Raw genomic sequence first — 20,699 nt, forward strand, 5'->3', positions numbered from 1 at the left:
TTTAAAGAATTGACAATAAAGCTGGCTTGACTGTGTTGTTTTGCATATGTGGCTGATGTGAGAAATGGAGTTTGTTTGTGAGTGAAATTACAACTGAAATAACATTTACAGATTTACAGTTTACAGTTTTTAGAAGCTGTTGATAACTTTATTTTGATGTTAAAGCTCCAGAATTATTTTTAATACTTCAAAATGCTGTTTTGTTTGTTAATTTTAATTTCCCTTCATTCTGAGGGGATTTCTTGTTTACTTATTACCATTTACAACTTGCAGGTAGAAAATCTAAAAGTTTAATTTTGTTTCATTAAACTGAAAGACCTAAACAGTATCTTCAAGCATCTTAATATTTTGTGCCTTCTGATAAGTTCTGCATTAGTTTTATTGTTTCAAAAAATCTATATTTGAATATACGAAGATTTTAATCCTTTTGCTCAAACCCATGCTCCATACACACCAGTTGCCAGCTGTTGAATGTTGGTAACGGCACTCTATGATAATCCCCCTGATTCAGAAAAAGTCTGTATACAAAAAAATAATAAATAAGTAAATAAAAATAAAAATGTCAATAATACTGCATGTATTGCTACCTCCGATAAACTGCATTCTACAATTCTTTTGACATGGTTGCTCATTTATTAATACTCTGTCCATGTCTCTTTTCTTATAGCACAGCCTTATCCTGTGTACACCTGCCCTTTCATCATGCACCAGTCAATTTTTTGTCATCAGATTTTAAGAGTCAATTTTCAATGTGACCTTGGACCTTCCATCTACTTTTCCAAATATGATCATGCCCACTGACTTTTTCAGACTCAGAACTCAGCAAATATCTGATTTTAAGGGTTTATCCAACATTATGCCTGTGTCCATATTCATGTCTGTGTAAGATGTGGCTCAAATAACAATCTGAAAACAATGAGACAATATGAAAGGGGTCCCTTGTACATTAACCTTCAGAGAATTAGCAGCTGAATTTGTACTTTCACTCAGTTTTATGGAGCGTTATTGCAAGTTTCAGTTCATTGTTTGGCTGTCTGACCCCAAACTTTACTGAACAGTTTTGGTTCACTCTCACCACTCTCATAGTGTCACTTTGGGTTGCAACAGGGACCTGCCCCAGTTCAGCACTTAATGACCATCTGGTGAACACACAGGAGCATTTAGCAGTGAAAGTCAAGTATTTCCCTCAGGAGCTGGAATGAATTAAAAACAAAGCTAAAAGAAGAGGTACTGGACTTATATTCATCAGGTGGCGGAAATGACTCAAGATGAATGAGAATGTTGCTTTGGAACTGCTACATGTGTAAATAGGCAAGAGTTTCATGATAAGTTTGCCGTATCAACTTTCAAGATGATGATATGTCAATATTGTGTTCACAGCTTGTTTCTGTTGCCCCCATGTGGTCAAAAAGCAGTTATTTCAAGTTTTCAAAGACTGGTCTCAACACAAAAGCAACCACTTATTTTTGGCCATGTAATACCACTAAAATTTTTAGTGCCATTGAATTTACTAAGATACTATTTACTAAGAAGCATGCTACCTTAACATGCGGACCAGTGCTGGTATCCCTCCAGACTTGAATATGGCCAACAGTCCTTCCCTCTGGTGTGACAGGCTGTGCAGCACACTGGCCGTGCAGCGGGCTGTCTCCATGTCAACTGCTGTCGTCATAGCACGCACCACAGCACCCACCATGGCCGGAGACTGTACCAGCACCCGACGACTGGCCTCCTTACGGGTTAGCTGGTTGACTATCATGGCCGCCTTGTTCACCACAACCTAAAGAATAGAGAGAATAACTGTGTGTAGAAACTGTGTCTGAAAGCTCAATAAACACATTCATGGTAATACAGTGTCAGTATCGTACCGGATCATCATCTGCCAGCAGCTTGGTGAGCTCTGGCACCGCCCTTGTGGCCAGCTCAGCGTCGTCCTGGTAGTTTATCAGGTGGACAATAGCTGTCTTTAGCAGCTGGGAGGGTTCAGCCAGTCGTTGTACATTGCTCTGCTGTGTAGGATCTGACTGGAGAGGCATGGCTGCCTCCCCCTCCACCAGGGTCTCAGGGAACATGGCGGCCCTCACGCGCTGAGCCCGGGTTAGTGAGTACTGAGCATCTAAGTCTGACATGGGGAGATGGACATAGGAGAGGAAGAGGAAGAATGTTGCACAACTGGTGTGTGTTTGTTTGAATGCACGAGTGAGTTTAAACAGTTAAAAAAAAACAAAAAAAAAAAACCTCTAGATCATTGAATACAAAAACAAACCCACAATTACACTGTAAAAATCTGTATGGCCTCACTACATAAATGTCTGTCCAGACTCATACTGTATATGTACTGAAGATTTGAAGGACTTTACTAAAAAGGTATTTGGTGTACTTTTCAGAAAAATGGAAGTTATCACTATTTGACATGTATGATTCCAGTGAATAATTACCCATGAGAAACATGCTGTCTTCACTTAGAGACTATATTTACAGAGGAATAGGACAATTACCTGACTCTCAATATCAGCTGAACAAATGACTTTGCGGTGGACTACTGCATATCATAATGTTCGTCTATCCTGTTCTTGTGACCTCTATTACCTGTCTGCCCATCCTGGGAGGGGGATCCCTCCTCTGGTGCTCTTGCTGAGGTTTCTTCCATTTTGCCCATGAATGGGAGTTGTTCCTCATCTGAGTCAAGACTCTACAGAGGATGTTATTTGTTGTACAGATTTTGAAGCCTTTTGAAGTAAATTTTTGATTTGTGATATAGGAACTGATAAATAAAATTGCTTTGACTTAACTTCATTAAGATTTATTGTTCTGTTATAGGTCTATTAATGGGTAAGCTCATTGAGAGAAACAAAAAAACAGAGTCAAATTCCTTGAATATACTCACAAGCTTGGCCAATAAAGCTGATTCTAATTGTATAGAAAGTTGTAACCATGACAGCACACAATCCTTCAAAAAAAAATTACTGTTGTTGCAAATAAACTAGAAACTTTAAAATGTGTCACATGCATCTTCAACCAAACAGCACAAAAGATCTATACAATCACCACAGTTTCAAGGTGGGTACTCCCAGATTACTGATTAGATTAGTGTCACCAATTCAGTATCCAACTAATTCTGAAATATGTTCACAATCTCTTCTTCTGTTCCTGAGGTATAGTGGCCAAAAATGTTTTTGCAGAACATAATGATGTAACAGTGAAGTTGAACTTTGACTTTTTGCATCACTTCATCATTTTGTAATACACATTTGTGTGAAATTTTGTCATAATTAGCATATGAATGAATGAATGAATGAATGAATGAATGAATGAATGAATGAATGAACAGACAGAAGTAAAAACATAGTTCCTGAGGTCTGCAGGCTGCAGTTTCAGACAGATATACCCAAGACAGACTTATTTGGGCTTTTCATGACAACAGGAAGCAACTTCCAATAAGTCTGTGAGAGCTGGTGAGGTAAATGATTTGAAGAAGCTGCATAATTTGATTGTGTTGGAGCAGTTCAAGCAGAAACAGGCAAAGGTCATGCAGATGCACTTGAATGCTCAAGACCCACCTTTTTAATCAGGCTTTCAATTGATTTGTTTGATTTATCTTATTCCTTTAATCAGGCTTCTTATCATATTTAATCTTCATTTGTATCTTATTTTAGTTGGATATTTTAACGACATGTTTAATTACTATTTATTCATTTTATTTTATTTTCTTTTATGTTCATGTCTTAGTCCCTTGGTTTTTAGCTCCAGTGTTTCCTCATGGGGCCCCTCCACACTGGGAGCTGCTTTTGGTCTACTGATGGGGGCGCTGCCGAGGGGACGGCTCTGGCCTGGATGGCTGGAGGCCTCTGCACCTTGGTGTGGGGCCTCCTGTCTGCCTGGGTCGGGGTGGTCTTGGGCAGCGCACCCTAGTCATGGGCTGGGGGCCCTCTCATGGTGGATGGCCCCCAAAGGTGGCTTATTCCTTGCCTTGTCCGTATGGGTGTGTGTGCGGGTGTGTGTGTGTGTGCGTGCGTGCGTGCATGTCTGTGAGTGTGTGTCTCTATATGTCTCTGTATGTATCTATGGGAGCGGGAGGGCTGGGTTTTCTTCTTTGTTATTTTTAGCCACTGTGAGGCACTTTGTGTTGCTTTTAAGTATGAAAAGTGCCATATAAATAAAGTTTGATTTGATTTGAATGTCCTCAATGTTAAAACCGTGTTTAAGGCTGCTAAGGGAGCTGATAACTATGTACTCATTCAATAAGAAGATAGGAACAGTGGTGTTTAGTGTCACTAAACACTGGTGGACACACAAGTGTTCTTCCTATGCATAAACTCTCTAAACCGTTCATATACTTTTTTTTATAGCTGAGTTCTCAGAGTTTCTTTCAGGTTTTGTCCTTAAAGCAGATAAAGTAATTATTGTAGGTGACTTTAATGTTCATGTCGACATTGATAATGACAGCCTTAGCACTGTGTTTATCTCAGTATTAGACTCAGTTGGCTTCAATCAGAATGTACATGAACCAACTCAGTGTTTTAACCACACCCTCGACCTTGTTCTGACATATGGCATTGAAATTGAAGACTTAATTGTCTCCTCACAGAATCCTCTTTTGTCGGACCATCATTTAATAACTTCTGAATTCATATTACCAGACTACTATCCAGTAGGCAAAAATTCTTATACCAGACTCCTGTCTGATAGTGCTGTAGCTAAATTTAAAGATATGATCCCATCAGTATTTAATTCAATGCCATGTCTCAATACAACAGAGGATTCTTATGCTAACCTTAGTCCCTCCCAGACTGACTATCTGGTTGATAGTGCTACAGGTTCATTGCATATGACACTTGACTCTGTTGCTCCCCTAAAAAAGAAGATAATTAAACAGAGGAGGTTAGCTCCATGGTATACTCCTTAAACCCGCAAATTAAAGCAAACTTCATGGAAAGTAGAAAGGAAATCACTGCATGAAAAACCACATTTTCGACCCGTAAATCCCCACGAAGTTCGTTGATTTTCGATGATTTACGGCAAGTTTACGGGGAACTTCGTTGGCTCCAAAAATCGTCGGAAACGAACCATCTGTCGGCGGGGGCGTGGTTAATCGCGCCTTCGCGAAGGTGCGAATAGCTCTAATTAGCACATGAATGCTACCAACGTTGATCTACTCAGGCTGGCCTGCTGACTTCACAAACAACCATTGGATGATTCCACAGGCATTTTAAAAGGAAACCATCATGTGATTGGATAGCAACTCCAATCACATGAGTGAGTGATCATGTGATTGGATCACAACTCTGCTGCTATTGGCCATCTGTGCGCCACAAATAATAATAATAAATACATATTAAATTCATATATTATATAATAAATTAATATATTAAAAATAGTTATTATATTGTTATATTTATGTATATATAAAATATAAATGACATATATATTTTATTTGATTGATGATTCATTGATTTATTTGGCGATCCACACAGTAGAACACAAAGAACACAGTTCACAGAAACATTTTGAAAAAAAGTCTTAAATGAAATCGTGACACACACATTAACAAGGATCAACCAAGTAAAATCAGTGACTACTGGGGAAAAAAGCAAGGAAATGTGCAGAGGGGTTCACTGATAAGAGTCTCTGGGTTGGGCCATGCCGCTGGTCCATGGTGCATGAAAAAGAGTCTAAGGCCTCTGGAAATGCTTCTTTGCTGCATCTGGGTCATACTGAGGTGGCGCCTGTCGCTTTGAAGGGGACTCGATGCGAAGCCTCTTGCGGTGTGTCGCCACATACTTTGGGTCGCTCTCCAGCCGATCTTGCAGTGTCTGGCAGAGTTTGGAGAGCTAGGACACTCTTTCTTGCTTCCAGCAGCTGTAAATACAGATATTAATATAATATTAGTACTGCTAAGAAACAATAACACATGATAACATATTTGAGCATGTTTGTCAAAAACAATGCAGATAATAAATAAAATTCAGCCCATTTTTACATTGTTGTGAAAATAAAGCGGCATTCATGGGACTCTTACCTGCTTCCTTCTTTGTCTGCTGTGAGCTGAAATCTTCACAGTTGCTGCCTGAACTGAAAGAGCTGGCTGGGCATACCTGAAGCTCCTCCACACCATCTCATAATATGTCTTACAGGCCGCTGGAAGAATATATATATTGGTTTGAAATAATTAAGACAGGCTTCAGTAAAAACAACAACAAGAAACAACAGAAAGGGTTTAAAAGACTGCTGTCCACACCATCCATGTCTGGACTCCCAGTTAAAGTCGCCATCAAATATGACGTCACCGTTTCGTTGTGGGGTGAGTAAAGTCTGTAAAACACAAAAAGTACAGGTCATGCAACGTTTACGTTTACTTATATTCTGCAGAATATTTCCTGTGCATTTTATTAACTTACCCCTGCTCAGGTTCATATTGCCTGTCGTGTCCGTCACTATTGTGCAGGCGTCGCACCTTTTCCTTTAAAATACAAAATACATTGTAATGTTAAATGTAACGTGAACGATTACCAAACGTTCAGAACGTAGTGCAATAAGAATAATAAAGGTTTGGCACCCTAAAAACTGCACAATGTGGTACTAAATGCTAACGTTACTTACGCACCCGTTTCTTCGTCTCCGCAGCTGCAGTTCGGTCGGGGCTGCTCCTCCAGAGCGAGCAGTCTGGCTTTTATCACGGTCATTCTCCTCGCCAACTGCGCCATCAGCTGCGTTAGCAGCCGAGACAATCCACTGAAGACGCTCAGCAGTTTCTTCTCTAAATTGTTTGGACTTTCTGGATATGGTCGCTCCGCAGCCAGGCCATTCACTCGTCGCAGAGGAGTGCCTTCTGGGATGAACTGAAGACGACGTCCGGCCATTGTATGAACAGAGTTAAAGTTTAGCAGGACCCGAAACGTAACTATTGTAATCCAAGCTCGATTCGCGTTCACAGGCGCGCCGAGGTCATTTTCTGCCGACGTCATTGCGTCAGAGGAGGCGTCCAAATCATATGTGAGGTGGCGCTCTTGGAATTTCTCGCGAGACCATTTTGTTGCGTAAATGAAAAATATGCCGTGATTTTGTTAGGTACTTTGATTTTCTATTTTTGTACCTGAATATTTTATAAAACATGTAAACTTCTTTAAAGTGACATCATCGAAAATAAAAAAAAAGAAAAGTTACTTTGGTGTGTTCCCTTTTTATTCCGACTTAAAGAATCATCAGTGCACTGACCCTGCAAGCTAATCACACAAGCATTGTTCATCTGGTGTTGTGGTGGCAAAATGCAAAAAATTGTGACCAGTGTCTAAGAACTGTAGATGCTTTAATTTTCACAATTTTGATTTAGCAATTTAAGTGGAAAATTAAAGACCTTTGAGAGTCAGGACACTTATCCTGTATGTAACCTATAAAATTATTTAAACACACTTTTAAATCATGAAAAAAAAAATTGTATTCTGTAGGCACAGAACACACACACACACACACACACACACACACACACACACACACACACACACACACACACACACATACACACACACAAACACAAAATCCCAATTTGCATTTGTATAGCTTTGCAGCATTTACATTTGCATTTTAACAACTCATGGTCACAGTGGCTGAGGGAGAACTTCCACGGCAATTTACAGTGACGGAAATTGACGGAAATGTGACTTTTCATGCAGTGAATGGCGTTCTACCAATTTGGAAGAATTTCGGTTTGCCTGGCAAGACAGTCTTAAAATATACAGGAAAGCCCTCCGCAGTGCCAGGGCAACCTATTACTCTGCACTAATAGAGGAAAATAAGAACAATCCCAGGTTTCTCTTCAGCACTGTAGCCAGGCTGACAGAGAGCCATAATTCTGTTGAACCATGTATTCCTATTCCTAATGACTTCATGAGCTTCTTTAATGATAAAATTCTAATTATTAGAGACAGAATTCATTGGCTCCTGCCATCAACAGGTACTGTTTTGTCTTCAAACACAGAAACCGTAGAAACTGTTACTCAGCCTGTCACAGTGTTAGACTGCTTTACTCCTGTCGACCTTCACCAATTAATTTCAATAATTTCATCATCAAAATCATCAACCTGTATTTTAGATCCCATCCCAACTAAGCTGTTTAAAGAAGTATTACCTTTAATTGACTCTTCAGTATCAGACATGTCAATCTGTCTTTATCAACAGGCTACGTACCACAGTCCTTTAAAGTAGCTGTGATAAAACCGCTACTTAAAAAACCTACTCTTGATCCAGGGTTTTTAGCCAACTATAGACTGATATCCAACCTTCCCTTTCTCTCAAAAACTCTTGAGAAAGCAGTTGCCAATCAGCTGTGCGACTTTCTAAACAATAATAGTTTATTTGAGGATTTCCAGTCAGGATTTAGAGTGCATCATAGCACAGAGACAGCACTGGTTAAAGTTACAAATGACCTTCTAATTGCATCTGATAAAGGATTTGTCTCTGTACTAGTCTTATTGGATCTTAGTGCTGCATTTGACACCATCGACCATGGTATCCTATTGCAGAGACTGGAACACTTCATTGGCCTTAAGGGAACTGCGCTAAGCTGGTTTAAATCCTACTTGTCAGATCGCTCTCAGTTTGTACACGTTAATGATGACTCCTCTGTGCTCGCTAAAGTCATCTTTGGAGTTCCGCAGGGTTCTGTGCTTGGACCAATTCTATTCACCTTAAATATGCTTCCTTTAGGTAAGATTATCAGGAAGCACTCAATAAATTTCCATTGCTATGCAGATGATACCCAGCTATATTTATCAATGAAGCCAGAAGAAACCAGTCAGTTAACTAGACTACAAGCATGTCTTCAGGACATAAAGACCTGGATGACCTGCAATTTTCTGATGCTAAACTCAGACAAAACTGAAGTTATAGTAGTAGGCCCTAAACATCTTAGAAAGTCACGTTCTGATGACATTGCAGTTATGGATGGCATTGCACTGGCCTCCAGCACCGCTGTAAAGAATCTGGGAGTTATCTTTGACCAGGACATGTCCTTTCACTCCCATGTAAAACAAATTTCAAGGACTGCCTTTTTTCACCTACGTAATATTGCAAAAATCGGGCATATTTTGTCTCAAAATGATGCAGAAAAACTAGTCCATGCATTCGTAACTTCCAGGCTGGATTATTGCAATTCCTTACTATCAGGCTGCCCAAATTCGTTGCTGAATATTCTCCAGTTGCTCCAGAACGCTGCAGCACGTGTTCTGACAAAAACCAGGAAGAGAGATCATATTTCTCCAATACTCGCCACTCTGCACTGGCTCCCTGTAAAGTTTAGAATAGAATTTAAAATTCTCCTCCTTACTTACAAAGACATAAATGGCCAGGCACCTTCTTATCTTAAAGAGCTCATAGTACCTTATTGCCCCACTCAAACACTGCGTTCCCAGAATGCAGGTCTACTTATGGTTCCTAAAGTCTCAAAAAGCAGAACAGGAGTCAGAACATTTAGCTTTCAAGCTCCTCTCCTGTGGAACCATCTTCCAGTCTTTGTCCGGGAGGCAGACACTGTCTCTACATTTAAGAGTAGGCTCTAGTTATGCTGCTATAGGATTAGACTGTCGGGGGACCTCCAAAGATACACTGAGCTCCTCTGTCTTTCTCTCCCTCTCCATCTGCACACTTTCATGTCCTACCACAGCGTGTTACTAACTTAGCTCCTTCCCCGGAGTCTCTGTGCTTTGTCGTCTCACAGGTTCCCATGGACAGTGGCTGAATCTGGATTGTGGATTGCAGCTGCGTCTCCTGCCTTGGCCCTGCCTGACATCCACTGCAACTACTACTGTTATTACATCCACTGTCACTGTTACTGTGACTGCATGTCTGTCTGTCTCTCTCTCTCTCTCTCTCTCTCTCTCTCTCTCTCTGTCTCTCTTTCTCTCTGACTGCATTTCTGTCTGTCTCTCTCTGTCTGTCTCACTCTCTCTCTCTTGCTCTCCCTCTCTAACCCAACCAGTCGAGGCAGATGGCCGCCCACCCAGAGCTTGGTTCTGCCCGAGGTTTCTGCCTGTTAAAAGGAAGTTTTTCCTCGCCTGTGCTTGCTCATGAGGGAAATGTTGGGTCTCTGTAGATAAAAGAGCTCGGCCTATACCAGCTCTGTATGGAAAGTGTCCTGAGACAACTTTTGTTGTGATTTGGCGCTATACAAATAAAATTGAATTGAATTGAATTAAATTGTACTATGTTGTGAGAAGTGACACACAAAGCCCAGTGAAGTAGAAAGCATTTGTTATGAAGAGATACAGAGGTGAAGTGTTAGTATATAACATATGGAGCACAGTAACTCATGTAATGTTAATACTTACAGCAATTGTCAGGATGGTGGGAGTTGGAAAGTATAATATAAAAAAAAAGACAATATGAAACATGAGTCAAGTTATTATTTCTGACAAAAGAAACACCAAATAAATGTACAAAAGATAACAAAAATAATAGCACAATGATTACTCTGGTCACCCATGTGTTTTCCTCTATGTACATATTTGGTTGGTCAGACCAGTGACATGTACCATAATGAGGCAGAGATTTGCATGGAATAGATTTTATCCTGTACGACGTCAACATAGTTACAGGTGGAGTTACTGATCTTGTACATGACTTGCTTATGTACTTGAAAAACTGCTCAATAACCAAAGTATCAGCAGTTACTGTGACCTATGGTCAGAGATAATTTATTCATACATAATATCTATTTGTAACCTTTATTACACATCTCAAACAGGCACATAAATACTATGTGATGAACCACTGATTCTTCTCACATACACTCACTCTACTGAAGTCCTCTCCTCCACAGAAGAAATTGCGAAACAATTATTATCATATTTATGATTCATAATGTTTGTCAAAGCTGCAGATTGTCTGTCTGATACTGAATACTATAGAGAATATTGTGTCATTTATATTGTGATCTGTCAACAGTGAGTTTTACTGAAACAGAAAAGTCTTGTGTTCCTACAGTCAGTATTTGCTATCCATAGTAAAGGATTACTAGCTAATGGCCGAGGTTTTTGACCCTTCTACATGCATGAAAGTGTTACATACAACCTTTGTGAAAGATTATGATATATTTCTCCAATATCACAGGACTGTTAATACATTTAAAAATGACCATAACCCTCCTTAAAGCACTTTATTCATAGCCAATGAAATGGAAATATAATTTGGGTGTAAATAATGCACAAAGTAGCAAAGCCCTAACTTTTATGTAAACTGTCCTGATCAAGTCCTCCATCAAGGTAAAGGATTTCTTGTACACTGAAGTGGCAGCAGGTACTAGATCTTTCAGGTCATAATTTGACTGAGGCATGACACCTGCACTGCAATAACTGCCTCCTTTGATGGTTTCTCATACTGTGAGGAGAGTCTGGTGAGGAGCAGATTAGCTGCATAACACGCTAATGCTAAGATCAACATGCAAAATAAACAGTAAAGTAACATGAAAATGGCAAAACTTAGAGTTTCCAAGTTTGAAGTTAGTATTGATCCATCCTTGAGCATCATTAATCCTTTCCACTGGCCCTCATTGACAAAACAGTCCAAAGTAACATTAAAATTGTTTGTGTACACAGAAGAGTTTTATGTTAAGACACACGGTAGTATGGCAGTTACAATTTTTCGTTCTGTCAGTCCTGCGAAAATCCATTCTCCATCATAAAATTCCATTCTTCTGTATGGAAAAGGTTTGAAGGAAAGTCCTGGATATTAAACACTGGGCACGGTCCTTGGTCTTGGTGTGTCAGGCATGGCATGTTAAACTGTCTCTGGGTTCTGCTCAGGAAAATCGTACACATGTATCAATACAGTGCAAGTAAAGTGACATAGTGACAGGCTCAAGGCATGCAGAATGAGCCTGATGGTGTGGAAGCATGAAGCAGAACAGTTTCTGGCAAGGATAATAAAGTCTCTGATGTGCTTGGGCAGCACATATGATGTGAGAAAGAAAAAATAAATAGCAAAAGAAAAGAGGAGGAGCAAGAGACAGGTGCCATCTTCATCAGGCACAATAGCATTGGCTTTGAGCTAAATCTAAATATCAGGATGCTACATAATATACTCAGCATTAAATGTTAATATGCTGATGTTTAGATGTTTAAGGCTGTATATGCATTGAAGTAACATTGCCACTGACCTGTTTTAGGTGACAGAAGTGTTTCGTCAGTTATAGATTTATTTGAACTATATTGCAAAAAGTATTGGCTCACCTGCCTTTACTGGCATATGAACTTACAATTTTTTCCAATTGCTAACTCACTAAAATGACACGCATAGCACAATTATTTAAACTGACACACAGAGAGCAAAACATCTTCTGCTTTACACACATTTTGCAATTCAAAATGGCACTTTTTAAATGCACTGAACATGGTTGTCTGCATAAGACATAACAATCTGACATAAAGTCACATGTTTGCCATTTGGAAACACAGCCATTCAAAGTGACACTACATGAGCTAATTGGCCAATATATGTGCCACCGGCCAAAATAATTCAATGGTTAATTGTTACCATTTCAATCAGGAAGTAAGCACTTTAAAAAGACCACAGGGAGCACTTTTTTTTTTTTTTTTTACAACAATGGAAGACGTCGCAGAGTGAGGAAGAGGAAGAGGGAGGGTGAGAATGGGGGGGGGTGAGAGGTATGGGAGTGAGAGGTATGGCTAAAGAAGACAACAACTTTCAAATAAAATCAGAGCAACCTTAGTTGATCATGTCTTCAATCATGGACTGACAATACGAGAGACAGAGAATGCAGCCCAACTTGAGCCGTTTTAGTCGTCTCTGTCATCCGGACATTTAGACTGGAGTACAGGTATGTAACCAAAATTTCTTTCACAGAGTCATAGTGTATCAGTTGGGTGACACCTGTTAACTTGATGAATGGCTGATGTCATACACTAACGATACAAGTTTCCTGTACAATTTACTCTACTGTGGGGGAAATATCTATGTGCATGGGCGGTGTGGGGGAAAGATCACATTGTGTGCTGCCATGAGCCTTCGAGGGCTACTGCACCATCATACCAAACTAGGTCCCTACAACACGCAACATATAATCACATTTCTAGAGGCACTTCATGATGCAGTGGTAGAGGACAGATCAGAGCAGCCCAGGTTCATTGTTATCTGGGATAATGTTAGTTTCCACTGGGCTGCTCACTCATACGTGTTCATTTAATGATCAGAGTGAATGGTGGATAATATTTCTTGCAATAATAACGATTTAGGAAACTATCTGTGGACTTTGATTCTTTGAAACAAAATTTCACATCATCCTCTGGACACACACAAGCGGTAAGAGGTGCACTTGCCTTCTGAAATGATACTTTGTATCACGTAACATAACGTTAAGCAATCATCTCACTCCACTGATTAGGCCTAATATAACAGCTGCGGCCGACCAAGCTGCAGGTTCTGTGGCCAGAGCCGGTTACCTTGACAATGCGTCACAAGGAGAGATATTAAATAGTCTGCTCAGCCGCTTTTTGTGAAAAACTTACGATTTTAACGGTAAAAAACAACATTAAAGTATTAATAATTGATTTAATATTTATTTCTTTGTGACCATGGTATAAGCAGGATAATGCCCTTCAAGGTGTCCATTATCAGAAATGAATGGACGACACAGAGGCGTGAACCGTCCGACGCGAAGCGGGCATTATCCCTTACATATTATTAAAGAAAAATAATAACGTTGAAATTAGATTCTGACATCTTACGTTTGTAAAATTCCTCAGTTTTACCAACACTTTCCGAGTGTTTGGTGCTGTGGTGTCGCTGTAAATGGGCTGGCTTCATGGAGTTATTTGCCAGGACTTCACCGCAAAAGTAGCACTGGGGCTACAGTGGTTCCACAGACGTATAAGTGAATCCATATAAAATATAGTTTTCACTATACTGCCTTGGTTTAGGTTTGGCATCTTTCTTGCGTTTGTCTGCAGGTTCCTTTCCCCCTCCTGGATCCACAGCAACTGGACGTTTCAGCCATTTATCCATATTTACCTGCAGGTAAACAGGTTCCCGCTGCTTTGATTTTGGTATGGCTGTGCCACAGGTTATTGTCTCCCCAGGGAAAAAGAATATTCTAAGAATATTTTTTATTATCATGGAAATAATTCTTAATTTTTCCACGTACCCCTTGCAAAGTACTTTTCATTTTTGGTTGTTCTGAAAACCTTTGTTGGAAAAAACTTAACAAAAACTGTATAACAAACAGAGTTGCATTGAGCTTCACAGAATACAGCTGAGAAACTGAATAAAAACAGTGAAAATTAAAGACTGTTGTGTTTTATATAAAGTACACTAGTGTGTTGCTGCTAATCTGAAAGTGTATTTGTGTGATGCAAGTGTGTATCATTTTGTCATCAGAGTGACATTTTGACAAAGGATTGTTATGTTTTGATAGCAGAGTTTCAATTTGACATTGATGTGAATGGTTTATTTTCCAGTGTTGTGTCTTATTTGCTTGTGTGTAGAGTTTTGACACAGTGAGCCAAGTTTTGCAAAAAGTGTTCAAGCAATGGGCAAAAACTGTAATATTTCAAGAAAAGCTTTTTGTTTAACCAAGTACCAAGTACACCAAGTGTACTTTGGTTTCACAATATAAATGAAATGCTCAAGTAGTGATGGGGGCAAACAGAGCTTTCTCAAGTAGTGATGTTGTGGAAAGAGTGCTTTCAACACATTTGAAACACTGAATTAGGTTGAAGCAAATGCAGATATTAATGGATGGATAAAAATGATTTCATGTTTCAAAGCATTTGATAAAGTCAAAAATCTTGCTTTCATTTTTATTTAGTTCCAGAAATCTTGTATTATAAAAAGTGATCACCTGGGGCGCTCATTAGATAATGTGGTGAGGCAGGGCATCGAAAAATCCTGCAGCAATACTTCTCCTTAAAGCCCATAAGTAGATTGAGTAGTCTGATTTGAGCATAACATTCCTGTGCTCAAGAAGGATGCATCCTTCAACCTTCTTAGACACCCACCAGAGTTGTCTATAGGCCTACTCTCAACAGAGTTTTATTGGTTAATTTAGTTCAGTTTAGTCTCTTTCAAAACTGACCTGACCTGATTCTGACACTGTCTGCATGGCCACATTGGATTCTTGAGTATCTGTGTCAACAGTATCCTGTGGCTGTAGTGAATACAATTTAATGCAAACCTATCAGAAAGGGGGTTATGTCTCCTTTCAAACTGAAAGTCAATGGTGACTAATGTTAACTTTATATAATATAGTCCTATAATGCTTACTTTATATACCTATGTCACGTACATAATGTCATGTACATAACATACTTATGTCACATACATAAAGGTACCTATTCTAAAACAAACCATGGTCTTTTCCTAAAACCTAACCAAACTATGACTGTTTCACAGCGTTAACTGCATGTTAGTAAGGGTTTCTAGCAGAAAAACTTTCTGGTGAAACAGCTTTCTGGGAGGCATCTCATACAGATGCTAAAGGAACTTTGTGCATTTGTATGAGACACAGAGGGCTAGTGCAAAACATTGGTATTTGACAACCTGGGAATGAGAGCATTTTTAACTTACAGGTATGTCAGCCAAAACACATAGGTGAGACCCAAATGCAGTATAGGAAAAGAAAAATAAACTTGCTCTCTGACTACAGGAGACAGTAACAAACCATTTCTACTTGGCACACCAAAGTGAGGTGAAGAAAACGATGCACTTAAAAACTTGCAAGAAACACACAGGCAAGGTTTTTGTTTTATGTGAAGAGTATTCTAATACTGTGATTTGAAACAGAAAGCTTCAAGGCTGAAGAATACTGTAGAATGGGTAGTGGTGAATAAATGTAGCATTAGCTAACTAATGCTGCCCTTAATTGGCTTAAACCTATGTGAATGGTTTGAGTTAGTATTTCTGACTGAATGCTCAAAAATCATTTTTGGCATGTCCACAATGCCAACATGGGGCGGGAGGCCTTTACCATTTTCAGACTAGACTTGAGAAATTAATGTTATGGGATAAGCCTTTCCTCAGGGGGAAAGGATGATTAGAAAATGTATAGGAAGTGAAGCAAATAGTCTTCTTGGTCTGGACAGGGGTTACAACAAGTTTGACTGTGTTTCTCTCTGTTGTATGCAGGCTCACTCACAAGTATTTTGGTTTCAACAATGAGGGATAAGATGCACACCAAAGCCTAGTTATCATGGATAATTCCACCAGGACTTAAGAGGAACCAATGTGTTTTATCTCTAGACTTTTATGGGAATTTACATTTCCAGGGGAAGTATTCTCTTCCTTGCAGCACCATTTCTAATGGTAGTACATACATATTGTGTAGCACATCAAGTGGTTGGCCAGATAAAACATACAAAAGTTTCTTATGCCAGAATCTGCTTCTTTACTTCCTCTCTCACCCAACCGGTCGAGGCAGATGGCCGCCCACCCAGAGTCTGGTTCTGCTCGAGGTTTCTGCCTGTTAAAAGGAAGTTTTTCCTCGCCACTGTCGCCAAGTGCTTGCTCATGGGGGAAATTGTTGGTTTCTTTGTAGATAAAAGAGCTTGGTCTGTACCAGCTCTATATGGAAAGTGTCCTGAGACAACTTCTGTTGTGATTTGGCACTATACAAATTGAATTGAATTGAATTGAATTGAATTGAATTGAATTGAATTGAATTGAATTGAATTGAATTGAAATGTCACACCTGTTCCTCTTGACTGGCCTACACAGAAACCTGACCTCAGCACTATCCAACACCTTTGGGACAACACACAAACAAAAAGACAATAATTAAGACAATGGAAATGTGTAACTATGATAAGAGGTGATTATGGGAGAAGGATTCTCTACCATTGCTGCTGGTGCTGGTGCAGGCATATTATCCATGGTCAACATGGCAATCATAGTCCTGGATCAACCTAAGCAAAACTATCTAGGATGAACATGGCAGTGGTGGTCCTGGATCAACATAAACAAAGAGCTTTTATATAATCTTTACCCTTTAATAATAATGGGTGATATTCTAGCTTATTGCCAAACTTTCTGTTTGGCAACAATAGCAAGTGTTGGGACTTCACCACATGGATGAACAAAGACAAGCCTGCATGCAAAGTCAGAAGCCTGAAAGGCCTGAAGCTAAATCATGGTTTACTAGATGAGACCCATCGGGACACACTCCCCATCTCACATTGCCTTTACATTGCAACATCATTCACTACAGGAGACACACAGTCTTTCCACTGCGATGTGAGTCACTATAAGAGACGCATTGTTCCTAATCCTCCATCCATCCATTTTCTATGCTGCCTATCCCTTTCCGGGTTGCGGGGGGCTGGAGCCTATCCCAGCTGTCAACGGGCGAGAGGCGGGGTACACCCTGGACTGGTCGCCAGTCGATCACAGGGCAACATATATACACAAACAACCTAATGAGCATGTTGGAGGTGGGAGGAAGCAGGAGTACCGGGGAGAACCCACGCATGCACGGGAAGAACATGCAAACTTCACACAGAAAGGCCCAACCCAGGGATCGAACCGGCAACCTTCTTGCTGTGAGGCATGCGCACTACCTGCTGCGCCACCGTGCAGCCTGTTCCTAATCAAACGTTTTAATTTTAAGTAACCTAAGCCACAGTCCTTTGACTTACCTGATGAGTAACAGACTGTCTGTTCACTATGTTGGCTCTTAGCAGTTATCCTCAGCTGCCTGCTGGGACCAGCCTGCCATTGAACTGGCAACACTGGCATTAATGGCCCTCACCATCACCGTCTGAGCTCAAGAAACGTTGGACACTCTGAACACCCATTAATTGCTCCCAAAACAATCTCAAGTAATGCCAAGATCAAGATTATTTTGTTTTTGAATTTGGTCACCGTGACAGATATAATGATCACAGCGCCATAAACCAGACACCACACTGCAGGTCATTTAGCATACGCTACACGGGTATAGAAGCCTGATTGTCGTTCATGATCAGCCACAATGCTGGTAATTGGTCGGCCACGACAAAGTCATCTCTAAATCCAGCTAGATTTGTGTAGTCTCATGCAGGCATAAGAGTTTTTGTCTGGGCACAGACAGTTAATGGTAGCGTGTAAATGTAAGCTTCATTGTTGTGTAAGTCTTGCTGTTCTGTGAAATTAAGGGACTGCTGAGTCCTGTTGTTGCTGTTTGACTAGCAATCAATCACTGTATTTGTATTTGATGTTTGTTTTTGAGCACTCGGCACGGGACACAGTCAATATAATGTGCTATCAGGCTTTGTTGTGTTTTATGTAATTTTTTGTGCCACTGTAGTAAAACTGGTAAGCTATGCTTTATCAGTTAAAAGACGAGAGCCACAGCTGGTGGACTCTCAACAGAATTTGTTCATCAGGTTTCTGTGAGATAAAGAGACAGTTATTGTGTCTTTCTGTAACAATTAAGATCTATCTTTGTTTCACTTTGACCACCTTCTCTTTTACAAATAGACACATACATGTTTACGTGCCTTTACAGGTACTCACACACACCTTCAAGGCGCAGATAGCAGTGGTACTAGTCAGTATTGTTCCCTGTCAACTTGTGCCCAGACGTGTGTAACACATCCTCCACTGTGCTTCTCATCTCTTTGTCAAGCCTCAGCCACTGACACGACCACCTCCACCATCTTGCCTGCTCTCTCCTCCCTGTCCCCCCACATGCTATCTCGCTCTCTTATTTGTGCATGTGTGTACATGTCGTAACTTCTCTCTCTCTCTCTCTTATTTGTGCATGTGTGTACATGTCGTAACTTCTCTCTCTCTCTCTCTCTCTCTCTCTCTCTCTCTCTCTCTCTCTCTCTCTCTCTCTCTCTGGAAGTGGACAGGACTTTCAATTTGCAATTTTTCAATCATCACTATGTTTGTGTTTCTGACATCAACTAGTGGCACCATGGACAAAGACACAGTCTGTTACATATAACTGATCCCATTCGCAGTCACTTTGACATGTACTATTGTTGACAGTTTTAATGGTGGCTTGACAGGTGACTCCATTCAGTCTTTGGATGTAACCTCTGGATGTCAAGATTTGACAATTATGTGATTACCAGGAAAGTGTGACTCAGCAGGCAACTGCTGTGCCTGATGAGAACTTCCAGTACTTCAAGTGAGAGGGAATTCTCTTTGGTTTTATAGAGATCCTCCAAGAAATCCTTGACAAATTAGCTGAAAGCACCTCTCAGTGTGGTGCCAATCCTACAAGTGAGGACCTGTTGCAATTAGTGACTCAAATTCACCCCTGCCTTAAAAAACACTCAACAAACTTTTTTGCAATTAATGATTTATATTTAGTCATTTTATTGTGGGATTAGTCAATTAATTACTGGCCCTTTCGAGAGTGTTGTGTTCATTACAATGGCAGTATTTCTCCTTTCCAAAAAATTATCTATTATTCTGTCCTTTCGACAACAAATATTCACCATTCTAAGTGAATGTAAGACTGAAAAATCAGTGAGTTAAAGAATACACTTCACACCCACATGCAAAACCTCTTGTGTGCAGTGTGGACAGTTTCATCCTTCCTAACCACCACAGAATGCGAAAAATCCATGTATTACACACTGTGTCCATCCATAATCCATAGAACTGTGGTTACATATGTAACTCTTGTTTGGAGCTATCATTTCAAAAGAGATTGAGCAAATGAGAGTGGTAATATAAATAATTTATATTGTTTGAATATCTTACTCTTGAGCTCAAAGCAGAATTATCAGTGCTTATCATTACATTGTTTTCATCTGTGTTCATGCAGGAATTCTCAGAGCTGATCGCACTCGGTATCAGATAGATATAAGATAGAAGATAAGCTATGACAGCTTAATCCTTGTTGGAGACCTGAATATTGATGTCAACAAATAGAATTACTCCAGAACTATGGAGCTTATGAATTTACTGGACAGCTTCAAACTTACCCAACATGCAAAGCTCCGCATGGTAACATTCTGAACTTGGTTAAACATAGACAATGTTTTGCCATTTGTTTTTTGATGCTAATCTTAATAAGGAAAAAAATGAATTTTTGGTTCGAAAGAGATTTTTAAATAGCAAGGCTGAAGCACAGTTCTGTAATGGTATGAAATCATTTGAGTCACTGCTCTTTAAATGACACGGTTGAACATTTCAAATAACACCAGTCATCGATTGACAGCAGAGTGGCGTCGATTGATGGCAGAGTGGTGCAATGGAAGCGTGCTGGGCCCATAACCCAGAGGCTGAAGCCTGGGATAAATCTGGCAATCTGGCTCTGCAAATCATCTTTAAAAGACAGAGCAGCTCAGAGAGCGGGGCCTGCATGCACGATGCATCTGTTAAACCCAGCACATTTGCATATTAACATTGGCAACATTGTGTAACTTTGATTAGCATGCTGCGACTAGCTAGATTCTGAAAAGCTATCAAGCTCTGCAGAGGGAACAACAGCAGCTCGCTGGTTTTTGAGTTTCAATCAAAAACTCTCTGCTAAGTGGAGAGAGTCTCATTATCTCCCGTGACTGGGGGATGACTGTTTTTCAAGACAAGGTAAGTATCAAGGGCTAAAAAAATACCTGGAAGTTGTGCTGCTAGTTGTGCGACCTAGCAAGCAGCAGCAGTAGTATGCCACCGAAGAGGGCAATGACAGCCAAGGAAGGAGATGAGCTCAAAAAGACTCTGGAGTTTTGGGCTGAGGAAATTTCTGTGGTTAAAAAAAA

The 20,699-nt window shown here is 40.1% G+C and overlaps 1 protein-coding gene across 2 annotated transcripts in view; it reads right to left on the reverse strand.

The window, feature by feature from the left end:
* LOC139344040 (junction plakoglobin-like) overlaps positions 1-20,699 on the reverse strand; it is a 218,134-nt gene that overhangs the window by 54,970 nt on the left and 142,465 nt on the right. For both annotated transcript variants that reach the window (XM_070981948.1, XM_070981946.1), the window contains exons 4-5: positions 1,869-2,122; positions 1,542-1,780 (exon numbers count right to left, since the gene is read on the reverse strand). In XM_070981948.1, the coding sequence (XP_070838049.1) occupies positions 1,542-1,780; positions 1,869-2,122 (493 nt within the window). The remainder of the gene's footprint in view (positions 1-1,541; positions 1,781-1,868; positions 2,123-20,699) is intronic.

This window comes from Chaetodon trifascialis, chromosome 15 (genome assembly GCF_039877785.1).
Source record: "Chaetodon trifascialis isolate fChaTrf1 chromosome 15, fChaTrf1.hap1, whole genome shotgun sequence".
Classification (NCBI taxonomy): Eukaryota; Metazoa; Chordata; class Actinopteri; order Chaetodontiformes; family Chaetodontidae; genus Chaetodon; species Chaetodon trifascialis.